The sequence below is a fragment of the Natrix helvetica genome, assembly GCF_964273705.1.
Source record: "Natrix helvetica genome assembly, chromosome: 5".
In the NCBI taxonomy this organism is placed as follows: domain Eukaryota; kingdom Metazoa; phylum Chordata; class Lepidosauria; order Squamata; family Natricidae; genus Natrix; species Natrix helvetica.
In genome coordinates, this window is record NC_138551.1 from 79,034,271 (window position 1) to 79,050,097 (window position 15,827).

The 15,827-nt window shown below is 41.8% G+C and overlaps 1 protein-coding gene across 1 annotated transcript in view; it reads right to left on the minus strand.

The window, feature by feature from the left end:
• LOC309392656 (lysosomal acid lipase/cholesteryl ester hydrolase-like) overlaps positions 1 to 7,411 on the minus strand; it is a gene marked incomplete at both ends in the record, with an annotated part of 37,910 nt that extends 30,499 nt beyond the window's left edge. Inside the window, 5 exons of the mRNA XM_081954086.1 lie at positions 3,111 to 3,244; positions 3,847 to 3,956; positions 5,199 to 5,397; positions 6,749 to 6,866; positions 7,286 to 7,411. Coding sequence (XP_081810212.1) covers positions 3,111 to 3,244; positions 3,847 to 3,956; positions 5,199 to 5,397; positions 6,749 to 6,866; positions 7,286 to 7,411 — 687 coding nt within the window. The remainder of the gene's footprint in view (positions 1 to 3,110; positions 3,245 to 3,846; positions 3,957 to 5,198; positions 5,398 to 6,748; positions 6,867 to 7,285) is intronic.
• Between the last annotated feature and the right edge of the window lie 8,416 nt (positions 7,412 to 15,827).

The window sequence follows — 15,827 nt, forward strand, 5'->3', positions numbered from 1 at the left end:
TCTCTTATTCACCCACCCCCTTGTATTCAGCATCTCCAATCACCACCCTCAGGAAGGTTCCAATGAAATGGAGTTAAAGGGCCCCTACCTCAGTCTTTTCATCTCTCTGACTCCCCCTTTTATCCAGCAGCTCCGATCACCAGCTTCAGGAAGGTTCCAATGAAATGGAGTTAAAGGTCCCCTACCTCAGTCTCTTTGTCTCTCTGACTCCCCCTTGCATCCAACAGCTCTGATCACCAGCCTCAGGAAGGTTCAAATGAAATGGAGTTAATGGTCCCCTACCACAGTCTCTTTGTCTTTCTGACTCACCCCCTTGTATCCATCCACTCTGATTACCAGCCTCAGGAAGGTTCAAATTAAATAGAGTTAAAGGGCCCCTACTCAGTCTCTTTGTCTTTGTGACTCACCTCCTTGTATCCAGCAGCTCCGATCACCAGCCCAGGAAGTTTCCAATGAAATGGAGTTAAAGGGCCCCTACCTCAGTCTCTTTGTCTTTGTGACTCACCCCCTTGTATCCAGCAGCTCCAATCACCAGCCTCAGGAAGATTCAATGCACTTTCAAAATAAATTGTTCTTCATGCATGCATGGAACCATTTACAGTGAACTGCCCATGCACAGTCACTAAAATCCAAAATGGTTGTGAGGGAAGTGGTTCAGGGGCATGGCAGGCCTGGGATGCTGCCGGTTCTGTGACCCAGCCCTGAATTCCACTACCAGTTCGGCTGAACTGGGCCAAACCGGCAGCAACCCACCTCTGCTCTGGGCTCAACAGATAGACCACTGCTGCCCAGAATTTCCTACCCTTGTCCCTTTGCTTTGCTCCAAACCCTTAAAAGCTCAGCTGAACCTTGGGCTTTGTGATCCGCTGTCCACCCTACCATACCGTCTTAGCTCGGAGGCCATATAAAAACAGGTGGCAGGTGAGATTTGGCTTGTGGGCCATACTTTTCCTCCTTTGCCTAAGAAAAAGTGTTATTTTGCAACTGGCATTACAAATATATTTCATAGAAACCAAGCCTGACCCATACATACCATGTTGAAATTGGGAGTGTTAGGACCAGCCAGAAAAGAAAGAATCGATTCGCAGAATTTAGGTTGAAGTTTACAAAACACAGCCCTTAGATTTCTGACATAAAGAGGATAGTGGAAAATTCCTTTGCAGCCATACAGTGCCTGAAATATATTCATTAACACATTAATTAATTAACTGGTACTGATACAATTAAGCCAAATCAAACATCATCCTAGCCCCAACTCCTCTGTAAACCCTAGGCCTGGGATGGCGAAGCTATGGCATGTGTGCCACAGGTGGCACGCTGAGCCATTTGTCAGAGCACGTGAGGCGTTGCCCTGTCAGCTGGCCAGCGTGCATACGTGCGCTGGCCAGCTGAATTCAGCCTTTTTAAAGCCATTTTTCGCCCTCCCCAGGCTCCAGATGTTTTATAGGAGCCTGGGTAGGGTGAAAACAGCCCTCCCTGGAGGCCCTCTGGAGCTTCCCTGAAGCCTCCAGAGCGCAAAAAACCAGCCCTATGGGCAAACCGGTAGTTCGGGAATGGACTTCCAATTTGCTCGTAGGGTCGTTTTTAGTCCTCCGGAGCCTTCAGGGAAGCCTCTTGAAGGTCCCTGAAGGCTCCGGAGAGCCTCCGGGTGGAGGGGAGGCTTTTTTCGCCCTCCCCAGGCTCCTATAAAGCCCCTGGAGCCTGGGGAGGGCGAAAAAAGCATGCAAAAAATGGGGGGAGCGCCTGTCATGCACACATGTGCACTGGGGGGGGTGTCGCACATTGCATTATGGGTGCAGCACGCCCATGCACGACCCCCCCTGCACTCCCCCCGCTTATGGCACGCAAGCCAAAAAAGTTTCACCATCACTGCCCTAGGCAGTTTCTCTCCTACGTAAATTTAAGAAGAAACTCTTTCATTCAGGAATAACCAAACTGGATCTTTGCAGGGTACATGAGAATTGAAATTCCAAATGGTGTACAAGAAAACAAAGCAAAAGTTGGTTTAATTTACGCTATTGTGATTAAAACTATACTAATGAAATATAGTTAATTTGATAATCTTCACATACCGAATAATAATTTTGATGATTTTTTTCCAAAAAGCAAACTGTAGTCAGTTACGAAGATTTTTTTTATTAATTTACTTTACTATTTTATTTTAAAATTTAATTAAATTAAATCATAGTGTTTGATATTTTTAAATTTATTTTGTATGTTATTATTTTTATTTTATTTTTATAACCATCAACTTTCAGCCAACTCTGGTGCCTCCCAGTGGTTAAAATCTTGTTAAACACGGTAAAACACAACCAGTGAAAATATAAAAACTGGCACAAGTCAGGTTAATGTCTCATCATCTAATCTTTTCCTGATGCTTGGGGGGGAAATGTCAGGGGAAAAACACCCTGAAGGAAAATGAGGTCTATGGACCGGGCTGATTCCCAGCAGCATATCATTGAGATGTTAAGAAAAGAAAAGAAAAGTCTTTGAGAAGTGTATTCTAATTAATAAACCAACTTTAATACGAAAATAATAAAAGTAAATAAAACAAAACTAACTAATGGTTACATTTTGATAATAAATGTTCCGTCTGCCAACTTGGCAGCCGGACAAAAAAAAACCCAAAAGGAAAGCTTTCTCTTTCTCCTTCTCCTCTCTCTGGAATGTGTGAAGACATGCACAATAAATCACTTTCAGATAACTTTTTATGACCTGCGCAATAACTCTTTCTCAGTTTAACTCTTCAGTGTCAGTTTCAGTCAGTTCATATCTAGCAAACTTTTTAACATCGTGACAGGAAAGGCAGGTCTTTAGGGCTTTAATGAAGGCTAAAAGGCTGCCCCTTGAACTTCAAGCAGCAAAGCATTTCCTAGGACAGGGGCTGCCACTGAAAAGGCCCACTTCTTAGCTCCCCTCTGATGGCAGTGTTGAAAGGACTCTATAGGACCTGGTAGAATGGGTAGATGTCCTTAGGGAAAAGTGATCCTGTAGATAACCCGGCCCTGCAGGACTTTAAAGATGATGACCAGCACTTTGAATAGCACCTGAAATGCTATCCCTACCAGTAGCTTTCATTACTTTAGTGTAACTTTAGCCGACGCACTTACCCGAAACAGTGGAGGATACAGCCAGATTTTTACAATCGGACTTGTAGCATATGTTAGTGTGGCTATAGGTCCCATTCCGAAAAAGACCTTGATTTTTTCAGCCAGTTCTGGCCAAGAAGAGAATGCGATGAAACCTGAAGAAAATAAAGTTTTACTATAAACAGCTATCGTATTGTTTTTCCTCTTGCTCCTGCATTTCTGCAGGGTATACAATAATTGTGCATTCTGTACACAATGCATGGAGGAGAATTGCATCTTTGGATTGCAATCAAAGAGCTGGATTGCATGATGAGTGTGAGATGCAGAGGAGGGAGAAATAGCTATTTCTTGTTCTCATATTCACGATGGGAAGATGCATTACATGATTCAGGTGCCTTCATTGATCAGCCAGAAGAAAATTGCTGAAACACAAGACTATCACTTCATGCTAGGACACATCGTTTACATGCAAAACTCTTAGGCTTATCTTTGTGTAGAGTATGGAATGGCTAATTGCAGAAAATTCTTAGAGAGAAAGGGCTGGGTTAGATGAGCCAAGCATTTCAAAGTGGCTCATGATTTATAGGAATTCAGAAGTTGATTTGTTCAATTCTTCCTGCCTTGGCCTCCTCCAGAAACTATTTGCCTGGAGAGATTCATTCTCAAATTGTACACTGCAAGTTGCACAATTCCAATGTGTAGACTGTATTGGTTTTCCCCATTCATCCCTGCTCATGGATTTGCCTCTATAACTTACCAGCAGTTGTGCCTTCTGAATGGCCCACATAATAAAGCTGCTGCTGTTTGGTTTCGTTCAGGATAAAGTTTATGACGGCTGGAATGTCATAGTATCCCATCTCATGGAAACTAGGAAGGAAGGAAGGAAGGAAGGAAGGAAGGAAGGAAGGAAGGAAGGAAGGAAGGAAGGAAGGAAGGAAGGAAAAAAGGAAGGAAGGAAAAAAGGAAGGAAGGAAAAAAGGAAGGAAGAACATTGCTTTATAAATGCCAGCCTATGTCATCTTGCTCAGAAATTGGCTCAGTTGACCCCATGGAAAGGATCACGGGATAAAAAGCCATAAAGATATTCATGCAAGTGTAAGAAGGATTTTACAAGAGGGAAATCAAGATCAGGTTGTTGGAAAAGGTTGTTTCTTAGGAGAAAATAATAGGATGCAACACTACAGACATTATCAAACTAGTACTACCAGATTAATACTCTCAGCCCACATCTAAGAATGGCTGACCATACATGACTGAACTTGGAGCCAGAGGAAGTTTAATAAGGACATATTTCAGAGACCTTTTTATTTCAGATCCTGGTTTAGATTAATCTTGGAACCAGCCAGTTCACTGAATATCACTAGATTGAATGTAATTAAAATGTTCGCTGAGAAGAATTGCTGAACACACAAGTGTAGGAAGGAAATATTTTAGAGTTCTTTTTAGTGGCAGGAAAAGTAAACCACAGACAACTGTGCTTCCTGCCCAATGGAAAGTAAAGAGCATTTGAAAGTGACTTCCATCGTTATATCTCTCCCAGATAATGTTAAATCGTAAAAAAATTAAAACGATTAAAATCTGCAAATTCATGCATAGGTCAATTGCATAATTTAGCAAATATATTTTTGTTATTTATCACCAGATATTGCAGCATTAAAAGAACTTTCTCTTCAGGTTCTCTTCTGAACCTGGTCTTTGTGTTCTCCAGAAGCACGTGGCCAGCAACCACTGTTTGATTCTGAGGGAGTTTATATAGTTTGTTTTGAGATAAGAACTGGAATAAGATCAGTAGAATGAAACCTTTTATCTTTCATTCTAATTTTAACCTCATTATTTTATCTTTTGACCCCTTCAAGTCAGCCTTGATTCCAAAAAAACTGTCTGGAAAAGTCACTGAAGTTTACTTGGCAAGATTTCAGAAGTGGTTTGCCATTGCCTGCATTCTAGGACTAGGAGAGATGGACAAGCCCAGGGGCTTCAAGTTGGGTTCATGCCCAAGATAGTATTAGAACTCATAGTCTCCTGGTTGATGAACAAACTGCCTCCTGCGCCTATCTTTTTAAGATAATAATTAATTATAATCTGCCAATCCCCTTTAGATGTTCTTACCTAAAGCTCCAGAATTCCTTCTGCCATGGCTTCAGTGTCTTATGTTTTGAAGACCAGGTGTTTCCTCTGCTATTTCCAAGCCAAACATCATAACCATTATCTGCTAATATGAAACCAAAACTGTTGTGGGGCTGGTTAGATATCCAGAGGGAACCATCTCCAATGACACTATGTAGTAAAAATACAGCAGGTCGTGCAGCTGTAAAATAAGAAGAGATGCTTTTTAAAAAAATGAGCCAGATCATTGAAGACTGTAAAACAATTGAAGTATTGATTGCAAATAAAACTTGCAAAGAATCAACATTTGTGGTTCATTGTTACAATATCTTATTAGAATGCACTACCTGACTCTGTTGTTACATCTTCAAATCCCCAAAACTTTAACCTTAAACTGTCTTCTATTGACCTCACTCCATTCCTAAGAGGTCTGTAAGGGGCATGCATAAGTGCACCATAGTGCCTGTAGTCCCTGTCCTACTGTCCTCGTTTATTTGTACCTATTTCATTCATACTCATGTTTATTCTTATACCTATTATCTTGTAAACGATTGACAAATCAAATAAATAAATAGTATATGTTACACTGGCTGGCATGAAAGCATGATCATTATGTGATTAAATCTATAGAATTTAGGAACTGGGGTTTTATTGATTCAATGGATTTACTCTAAGTATATGCAAATCCATTCCTTTGCCTCCAACATTATGATATATTCTCAATAGTATCATGATATAATCTCAAAATCTTATATACAAATGATGTAGTACTTTTCTTTTTTTTAATGAAATTGCCTAGAACTGTTTATCTTATTGGATTATTAATTGTCTTAGAAACAGTATCATGATGTACAATACCTCAGGATCCCTCAGTATACCCACAAATTGAGGTTATATTTTTTATTAATCTTTCAAGACTCAACCTATTTAAATTATGCATTGGACTACTAAGCAGGTTTAATAGCTAAAACTTTTTCCCCAATTCTTCTTAAATGGGATTCACCTTTGAACATTTTAAAGAAATTTAGTTTGCAATTGGGCGTTTTTGTTCTTGGTGGTTTTTTCCTTGCAACATCTGGTGCAATGATTTGTCACAATAGTGTGCTATTTGATTATATCATTCCTGTTTTTAAAACCTTTTTATTGAAAAGACGAGTGTAAGATTCTCAAAGTCTCAATTAATCAGTCAGTTGGTCTCCTAAGCATATAGGTCCTTCAAGACATTTTGACTATCTCCTTTTCTAAGATATTGAAAGAAGAAGGTTACAGTACAATTTCTTGTAACACCCAATATGAATGTCGGTGTTCATTCTGAAATTATCGCATTTCATTTTGAAGAGATAGATCATTCCACTTCAATTATTGAAAAGTATTCTCAGCCATGTTCTATAATAATCTTACGGTCACATAGATTCGTCAAGAGTAGAATGGTCCTCCACTTCAGATCTGAAGAGGAAAAAGTGCTTCCCAGGTGTGGAGAGCAAAGGTAGCCCATTTGTAATTTCTTAAACCCAACTGCAATTGGATGCCATTTGATTTGTCCCTGGTCTTACCTTTATTTGCACCATTATACCTTCCGTGTGGTATTCTGTTAATGGTAAGTATATATCCATCTTCTGTTTCAACATGATATTCCTCACTTGGATAGTTATGAAAATGGATAATTTCACTCTGTAAACAGAAAAAAAAGATAACAGCGGAAACTTGTCTGAAGTTATATTTTCTGAACACAAATGGGCGGACAAGATGATGAATATTGCAGAAAGCTCAGGAACAACAAGGAGGTTGCCAAAAATATGAACATTCAAAAGATGGAACATAAGCATCAGATTTATTTGCTGAGGATCCCCCCTCCCCCCCCAAAAAAGTCAGTGGAATGGAAAGTTGTAAAAACATTGATAAACCTTTGCAGTACTTTGAATGAAACGGACAAAAATAAAAGCTAGGGTTAGCTATGTACAGTAACATGCATAGAACCCTGTAGATAATTTTCAAGTTTTTCTTTCCATGCACTGATACCTCTTTTGCATTTCCTTTATGTATCAGACTTCACCTATCAAAATATAACAGACAAAATAAATTTAACATACGATATTCATTAAACACTCAGGATCCACATTCCAGTTAATGCCAAGTCTTTCTGAAGTTTCCAGTTCTTCCAAGCTGAGCATTCCATGGCACAAACAAGCCATTATGATGAAACTCCTCATCTTCATCCTATACGAAGCAATTTAGTCATTGATTAACCTTTTAGAAACACGAGCTTCCTGAAGATACAAAGCACCACTTGCCCTGAAATATCTTCTGCTATCTGTTGCCTTAACCAGAAACAGCCCATTGAGCAGAATTTTACTTCTAAAGAGAATGGAAACAAGTCAACACCAATTAGAAAATAGCTTTGATCTGAATGAATCCTGAAAAATAATTAAACTCACTTCAGCAGTGGACTAAATAAATAGGTAGCCAAGGATCTGCATCAAGATTAAGCAACAGAGAACCTACCCGTTAGGATTTATATATATCTTTCTCTCATGTTCCCATGTGACCTCTTTCACCTATGGTACCTCCGATTTGAATTAAATGACATAAAAAAGAGCTCTAGGATGAACTTATCAACCAATCAAAAGTAGTGGAAGCCATCTGTTCAGATTTTGCCAAAGATATTTGCATTCCATAATCTTAAACATTGCATTTTTTTGTATAGTGCTCATTGTTAATTGGTTCCAGGACGCACATTGAGAACCAAAAATAATCAATACCAAACAAATGTTTCCCATAAAGAATAATATAGTGAGTCACAAGGCAGCCAACATTGAGAGGGTCTAGCTTGTGCATTGATTACCAAATAAACGATAAGTACCAGGTCAAAATTTTAATGTCAAAATGCATTGCGTACCAAATTCAATGGATTTCAAAGCAGTTGGTTACCCGGTACTACTGTGTTTCAAAGCATTTGTAGGATACTAGGTTTAGTTTTAGTTAAACTAAGTGGACACTAGACCACTAAACCAATAGCCAGGCTATTAGCATATACTATTTATCCTTCTTTCAGGTTCTAATCACATCCAAATATAGTTGCAAAGGAATTTAACACTTCACTAAGATGTGAGAGATAAACATTGAACAAAGTATGTAAATAAAACAGAAACTTGCCTGTAAATCTTGTTTTTAACATAAACATGCAGAAGATGAGTCTAAATCCAATCCAGATTCCAAGAGTCAAGTCAGGGTTGTCATCCAGTGCAAAGATCAGAGGTTCAAGGGTTCTTACACAGATGGAAGCCACACACAAGTATCATATAGGAGCTAGAAATCATTCATTGTTTCCCAGACCCAGGAAAGACAGCAGGCATCAGAACTGCTTCTTAAATAAGGGTATAGTCTGCTATCCCTAACCAAGGGATTCCCTCCCTTATTTGGCAAGAAGCCTAATAAAATGTTGCTGCTTTGATCTCTTCTCTACTGTCTGGGTATGGGAGTCTGGGTATGGGAGGTCTTATTCAGCTTGACACAAATAGCAAAAGAAATTGTCTTGTCTATTAGATCAGTTTCTGTTAGATCAGTTTCAATTGGAAGAACTTTTTTGTAAGTGCGTTGCAAGTAAATAAATCTTGCAATAAATCTTAAAATCTAGACCAATTAGAGCTATAATTATTTCTTGGGAAACTGGCCAGGAGCCAAAGAACTGCACAAATAATACATCCTACAACTGGTTATGCTGAACTGTGTGATCCACCACATCTAGCAGGCACCAGATTAGTTAAAACCAGATAAAACTTTTATGGATATTTGTTTCTTAAATAGCTGCCTTGCCCTATTTCCATATGGGGACTCCTCCCATTAGAGATAATCCCTTTTTTGGGAGGTGTTGCCTTCCCCTTACAGAACTATAGCCTGGCAATTGCATTGATGCTTGATAGCCCTATTGCAGTGGTAATGGTGAGAAGGAGTGTGTGCTTTTATTAACTGACTCTGTATTATGGAAAAACATGTTATTGAAATTGAGGCTGCCCCATCACCCCTGTTGCAATTTAGATGGTGTTTAATTAGTGGAATATTAGGGGAAGATCTTTAACACTATTAACGCTATTGTGACAACTCTCATTAGTCTTAATTTGTAGTGCTGTTTTATTTGTTTTGCTGATTACACCGGAAGGTTTGTCATCTAAGGAGGGATAGAAAATTGTTGGTAATATCGCTGAGAGGTAAGATTTCTCTTCATATCTGGAATATTCAAGTCAAGGGTTCAGCAACTGTATTATGAAAAATACCTTTCCTCCTTTTTTAATCTCATGGAGAAAGAGCAATAACAATAGCATTTAGGCTAAAACACATTGCCTTTCTAGATGGAACAGGGAACATTACACAAGATATGAAGGAGGGAGGGGCTGTGGCTCTGCCAGAGGACAGGGGGGAGGAAGCAACATCGAGAACACTCAGGTCACAAAAATAAGTTTGAAGTATTATTGCAATTGTTGTTATAATGTAATTGTTGGAAGTGACATATAAGATGATTGAATATATTGTTGATATAATGTAAAACAAAAAGCTGCCAATGTTTATCTTTTAATTTTTGATCTTTATTTTTTTTCTGTAGAAGTTGTGAGATTTGGGGGGATTTCTACCTTTTCTACGATGTAGCTGTACCTTCCTATAAATATTTGTAAAAACCAATAAAATTCTTTTTTTTAAAAAAAACAATAGCATTTAGGCTTATATGGGCAGTAGCCCATTGCACTTTGCAGCACTATCTGAATGATTTATAATGTAGAAGCATTGTTTGCATATTGCCCCAATGATCTCAGTCTCCATTTTACCAGAACTCAGAAGGATGGAAGGTTGAGCCAACCTCAAGTTGCAGGATTGAACTACAGGCAGAGGTTACCTGCAATGCTGCACTTTAACCACTGCACCATCAGGGCTCAGAAAGAGGGAGTGAGATACACAAAATTCAAAGTCTTTAAGCACCGTCCACCATCTAAACATAAAAGCAGACTGTAAATTATAGAAAAAAGAGATTTCAGGAGAAACTGAAGCCTGTGCAGTACAGTGGGAGGTGGTGAGGAGACCAATATTTTCATCCAGCCTGAGTAGAAACTGAAAGAGTGTCCACCAGAAAATATAGGGCCTGAGCAGAACTATAAATTTGTAGAAGGTGTGGGAAAACCTATGACAAAGAGAGTTCATTGATTTAACTGGCCATCATTAGATGAATTGCCAAATAATAATCAGATATTTAATTACCAATCTTGTGGAGAGAGTATGAGCCCATCAACCCAGTCAAAAACAGCTGCACAAAGCAGCCACCAGGTGTTGGAAGGAGAGGACATACCATGTGATAGTCAATCAGAATTAGGGCTATCACTAGATCACAAAGAAGGGCTTTAAAAGCACTTTTTAAAGTGGAGCTAATCAGAGGTGGGTTGCTCCCAGTTCGGCCCGGATCAGGTGAACTGGTAGCACTGGGATTTGCAACCCACCTCTGGAGCTAATAGAGGGAGAGATTTGATAGCAATTTTAACTAGGTGAGTGAAGATCACAAAGACCTGATTTCATTCACTATTTTATTGAAAGAAGGCACCAATATTTTCTGAATGGGAAAACAAATACAGTGTGCAGATTCATATAAATGAATTTAACTAGGAGGGGATTAATTAATTTTCTAGTCCAAAGTTTCCCAGTTTATTCAACTATCCTTCTTCTACCCCATGTTTGGCATTACATAGTAATATATTCTAGAAGCAATCTGGAATAAACGTAAGTGGGTGTGAGATTAAAAAATACATTTTCATTGATTTTGTACTCACTGATCCTAAAGATATCTTTTCAGTCACTGATCCAGTTGTTTCTTTTAATTCCTCCTTCTCTCTTCTCCTCTCTAGAAGACATTAACTTTCAAGGTGAAAGATTTTTTTAAAAATGCTGAACCTGTGGAAGGAGTCAATGTTGCTCTGATGACATCACCCTCTCTGAATAGCTATGAATTTGGTGTTTATAGCTGCCAGGGGAAAACTTTGCTCATGAGGTTTTCCTTACAGCCGTTTTTCTGGCCATAGACATAGAATTGCCGGCGAGAATGTTCTCAGTGGGTGATCCTTTTGAACAGCATCAATAAGGGAGGAATAGCTAATGGAATTGCTTGTAAACCAGTGCTTCCCTTAAAATTAAATTCAGATAATGAGGGTTGCTAGAAAGGAAGCCAAAATACAGTTCCTTGTGAAGCTCTCAGAATGATCAAGAAAACTTGGATTTTACAGAGAAATGGATGAATGAGAATTGACTGTGGATTAATGAGCACTGGGCATTAACTGGTCACATCGACATATGGGAAATTGGGAGTAATTGGAAAAAGAAACTTGGAAATTTGATTGACAAATTCGTAGCACTCCAGTTATTAAACGATGGTATCACACATCTTCCTCACAGCTCTCACCAGAAGGAATATTGGTTTCAGTCATGTGAAGTTCTAATTTGGCAATATTCCCAAAGATGCTTTTTTCAAAAGGCAAGTGGACTTGGTTTTCCTTGAAGACATTTTGTCAAACCTGCCCCAGTTAGATCCCTTAGGAAAGAAAGACCCTTCACTCCATTTAACTGATAAGCTCTTTTACTAAAGGTTGCTAGTTGCAGTAAAGTCAGGTCAGAACGGAGGTTTCCCATGCAAAAGATTGCAAATTTTTCCTGTTAGATTGGGTAATGAAAGGCACAAAAGGCTAAGATAGCAACAGCTCTTTATTTGGTCAAGTACAGGCATCCACACTTAGTGAGAGGTCTGGCAGCTCCCTTTTTAAAAGGGAGCTGGCCAGCGCTTCAGCCAATCAGGTCTCTCTCTGTTCCCGCCTGAAAAGAGAGGACCTGACTGGAAACTACTATTGTCCTTGCAACAACTAGAGGGGGGAGTATCTAACACCCCTCCCCTCTAGGACGGAACATCCTAACGAGTGACGTAGTCACGCAGGTAAGCGGGCCTCTGGATCGACCTGCTGGACCTGCGCAGTTCAGACGGTGGGGTTTCCCCGCGCTGGGTGGTTGGACCTGTTGCTTCTCTGGACCCATCGGGTGGAAACTCCTGGAAGCTTTCGGAGGCCTCGGCTGGCACCATCATTTGGCACTATCACTTCAACATGAGGAACCAGATGGAACCAGATGGACGGCGAGACAATAAATGAGTACATCACTGTGTACTCAGCCCATTGTGAGTTCCGTGAGCTGGATGACGTCATCTTGGACTGGATCATCATGGGGGTCTGAGACCAGAGCCTACAGGCAAGACTGCTGGCAAGAAGCATCCTCTCCCTCCAGGTCACTCTCGATGAGGCAAGAGCAGCCGAGTCAGCGCAGAAGTCTGTCAAGACCCTCCAGTGCCTCCACACACCCGCTGAGGCAACCAAGAGCACCCGCGTCCACCATGAGACCGGCGAGCAGGAGAGCTCTGAAAGTGACAAAGAGAGCAGCCACCGCATGCGCAGTACCCACGCAGTGCCGGTGCGAAACTTCAAGTCACCCGGCCTGCCCTGTGCCAGCTGCGGAGGCAACCACGCAAGAGCAACCTGCCGGTTCTGGGATGCAACATGCCAGCGATGCGAGCAGAAGGGACACATCGCCAGAGTGTGCCGCAGCGAGTTCCCGGTGACAATCGGTTGCCCCGAGAGAGCGGAGAAGGGGGCAAACCGAAGACAACGTCCCAGCCACAGACACCCCCAACGGCCAGAGGACGACGACCAAGTGACCAACCTCACCGCATCTGCCCAGGAACACCAGAGCTGCCACCCGAAACCGAACATCACAGTCCCAGTAAAGCACATCCGAATCAGCCGCCCCAGGCAACTGAAAGTCACAGTCTTCCTCGAGGGTGCCCCTGCGAGATGGAGATAGACACCGGGTCATCTCTCACGATCATCTCATGGGCAGTGCTGAAATGGACGATCCCCACAATGCAGAAGGAGGACCTCAAGAGCCCTGATGTCCACCTCCGCGACTATCAGGGAAACCTGATTCCCCTCGTGGGGCAAAGCATGTTCACCGTCAAATACAAGCAGATCACCAAGAAGCTGCAGGCGATCGTGGTGCGGGACAACCTACAGTGCCTTTACGGACTAGCCTGGTTTCAGGCTCTAGGAATGGTCGTGGCCGAAGTCAACGCCCTAGATCAGCGATGGCGAACCTTTTTTGGCTCGCGTGCCACAAGTGGGGGGAGCGTGGGGAGTCGTGTGCGGGAGTGCCACACCCATAATGCAACGCGCGATCCCCCAGTGCGCATGCGCGCACAATGCGCCCCCCCAATTTTTACATGCTTTTTTCTCCCTCCCCAGGCTCCAGAGGCTTTATAGGAGTCTGGGGAGGGCGAAAAGAGCCTCGCCCGCCCCCCTCGAGGGCCTCCGGAGGCTTCAGGGACCGTCCGGAGGCTTCCCTGAAGCCTTTGGAATGCTTAAAACCACCCTCTGAGCAAACCGGAAGTGACTTCCGGGTTGCTCTGAGGGTCGTTTTAAGCGCTCCGAAGGCTTCAGGGAAGCCTCTGGACGGTCCCTGAAGCCTCCGGGGGGCGGGGAGGCTATTTTCGCCCTCCCCAGGCTCCTATAAAGCCTCTGGAGCCTGGGGATGGCGAAAAATAGCTTTTAAAAAGGTGAACTCAGCTGGCCAGCACGCGCATGCACGCTGGCCAGCTGACAGGGCAGTGCCTCACGTGCCCTGACAAATGGCTACGCATGCCACTTGTGGCACGCGTGCCATAGGTTCGCCATCACTGCCCTAGATGAAGCAGGCCAAACACCTGGGAACGCCTGAAAAGAGAGGACCTGACTGGAAATTACTATTGTCCTTGCAACAACTAGAGCGGGGGGTATCTAACATTTCCCCTCTTCCCAGCCCTTCCGTTTTTGACCAGTTCATCTTAAGCCAATGGAAAGTCATCTAATGTTTTAAGAATCACTTAGATGTTTGGAGCAATCCACATTCCATTCTCAGGGTGTGTGGCCTTTTTTTTTTTTAAACAAAGTTTTATTGGTTTTTTAGTATTTTTCAAAGGGAAAAGGTATGGGAAAGGTTACAAATTTTGGCAGCCGCGAAATGCAGTAGGTGCACCCCCCCTCCAAACTCATAGTGTACATTTACATAATATTCAAATATTACATAATAGCATATAGTCAGTGTGGTAAATTCAATTGGTAATTTCGGTCAGTTTATATCACAAGGATTTTCTTACTTATTTGTGTGATCTGAGCTTTCTTGATGTTGCCCCATCTCCCCCAGTTGGCAGTGCTCCGGCCCCTCCCATGTCTTGTACATCTACTGTTTCTGGTTTTTCTAGGAGTAGTTTATTTTTTTCCATAAACGCCTGCGCCTCTATGGATGTATTAATTCTAACTCTTGTCTCCTCCCAGAATATTAGCATACCTTCAGGCAGTAACCATCGAAACCACACCCCCTTCTGGTATAGTTTATTCGCCAATTGCGAATAAGATTTTCTTTTCTCCCTCACTTTCCTGGGGATTTGTTTCAGAATGGTTATCTCCTTATCTTTGTATGTCAAGGCTTGCCCCCTTTGTGCATTCAAAATTTCATCTCTTGTGCTTTTCCTAAGAAATTTAATGTGTACCTCCCTGGGGACATTGTGTGTTCTAGCATACGCTGAGTTCACTCTATAGGCCAGGTCTATTTCCCACCCCATCTGTTGTTTTTCCTTCTGAATATACTCAGCCAAAATGGTTGTCATGATGTCCCTTATGTTTTCATCATCTGTCTCCATCACGTTCTAAAATCTAAGATAAAAAGACATTCTCTCAAACTCTATTTTCATTTGTTGGGTGTCAAGTTCTTTGTTTCCCCTCTGCACACCCTCTATCCCCCCCTTCATCTCAGCCGCCCCATCCTCCAAAAGATCCAATCTCTGTGAGTTCTTATTAATTTTATCCTGGTTCTCTTTAATTTCTTCTTTCATTTCCTTCAATTGTCTCTTTATTTCCTCTTGTCCCTGTAGAAGTTGTTGAAGCATTTGATGAAGCTCCAAGTCCATAGATTTAGTTTGCTTGAAGGCTGTTAACGTTGACTGTGTGCTAGGACTGGAGGTTGCAGATGTTGGGGCAGAGGCAGCAAAGCCTGATTTTCCAGGAGGTGGTCTTTTAGATGCCATTGTTTATGGAATAGAGAGTCCAGTCAGTATAAAGACGAATCAATCAGAGAGATAGAACAGCCAAGAGAATCCAGGAGACAGAGAATCCAGGCACAGGGGAGTTTTCTAGTCACCCTTGCAAAAGAGCAGTTGTTTTTCACTCCAGGGGATTCAAAAACAAACAATCCACAAGAGAGTCAACCAGGTAGCACGGAGACAAAGACCGGAAGCCTGAAGCTAAAAGGTGGAGTCAGATTTCACAGTTCATGAAGACAACGGAAGTGTGCCATCTTGCCCTGCCAGCTTCGGGTATTGAGGCAACAAATAAAGTTTTCAAGATTCAAAGTTCCCAAGGCTTCCAGATCTCATTATCTTAAGCCTTAAAAGTTTAAATCTGAAAATCCATTTAATAGGGGTGTGACATCTTTGGTTTTAGCTCTCCCCCTCCTCCTTCCCTTGGGGCTGAGAGCTCTTGTTTCCAGCCGCTTGTCCAAGGGGGGGGAAATCCCCCTCCCCTCCAGCCA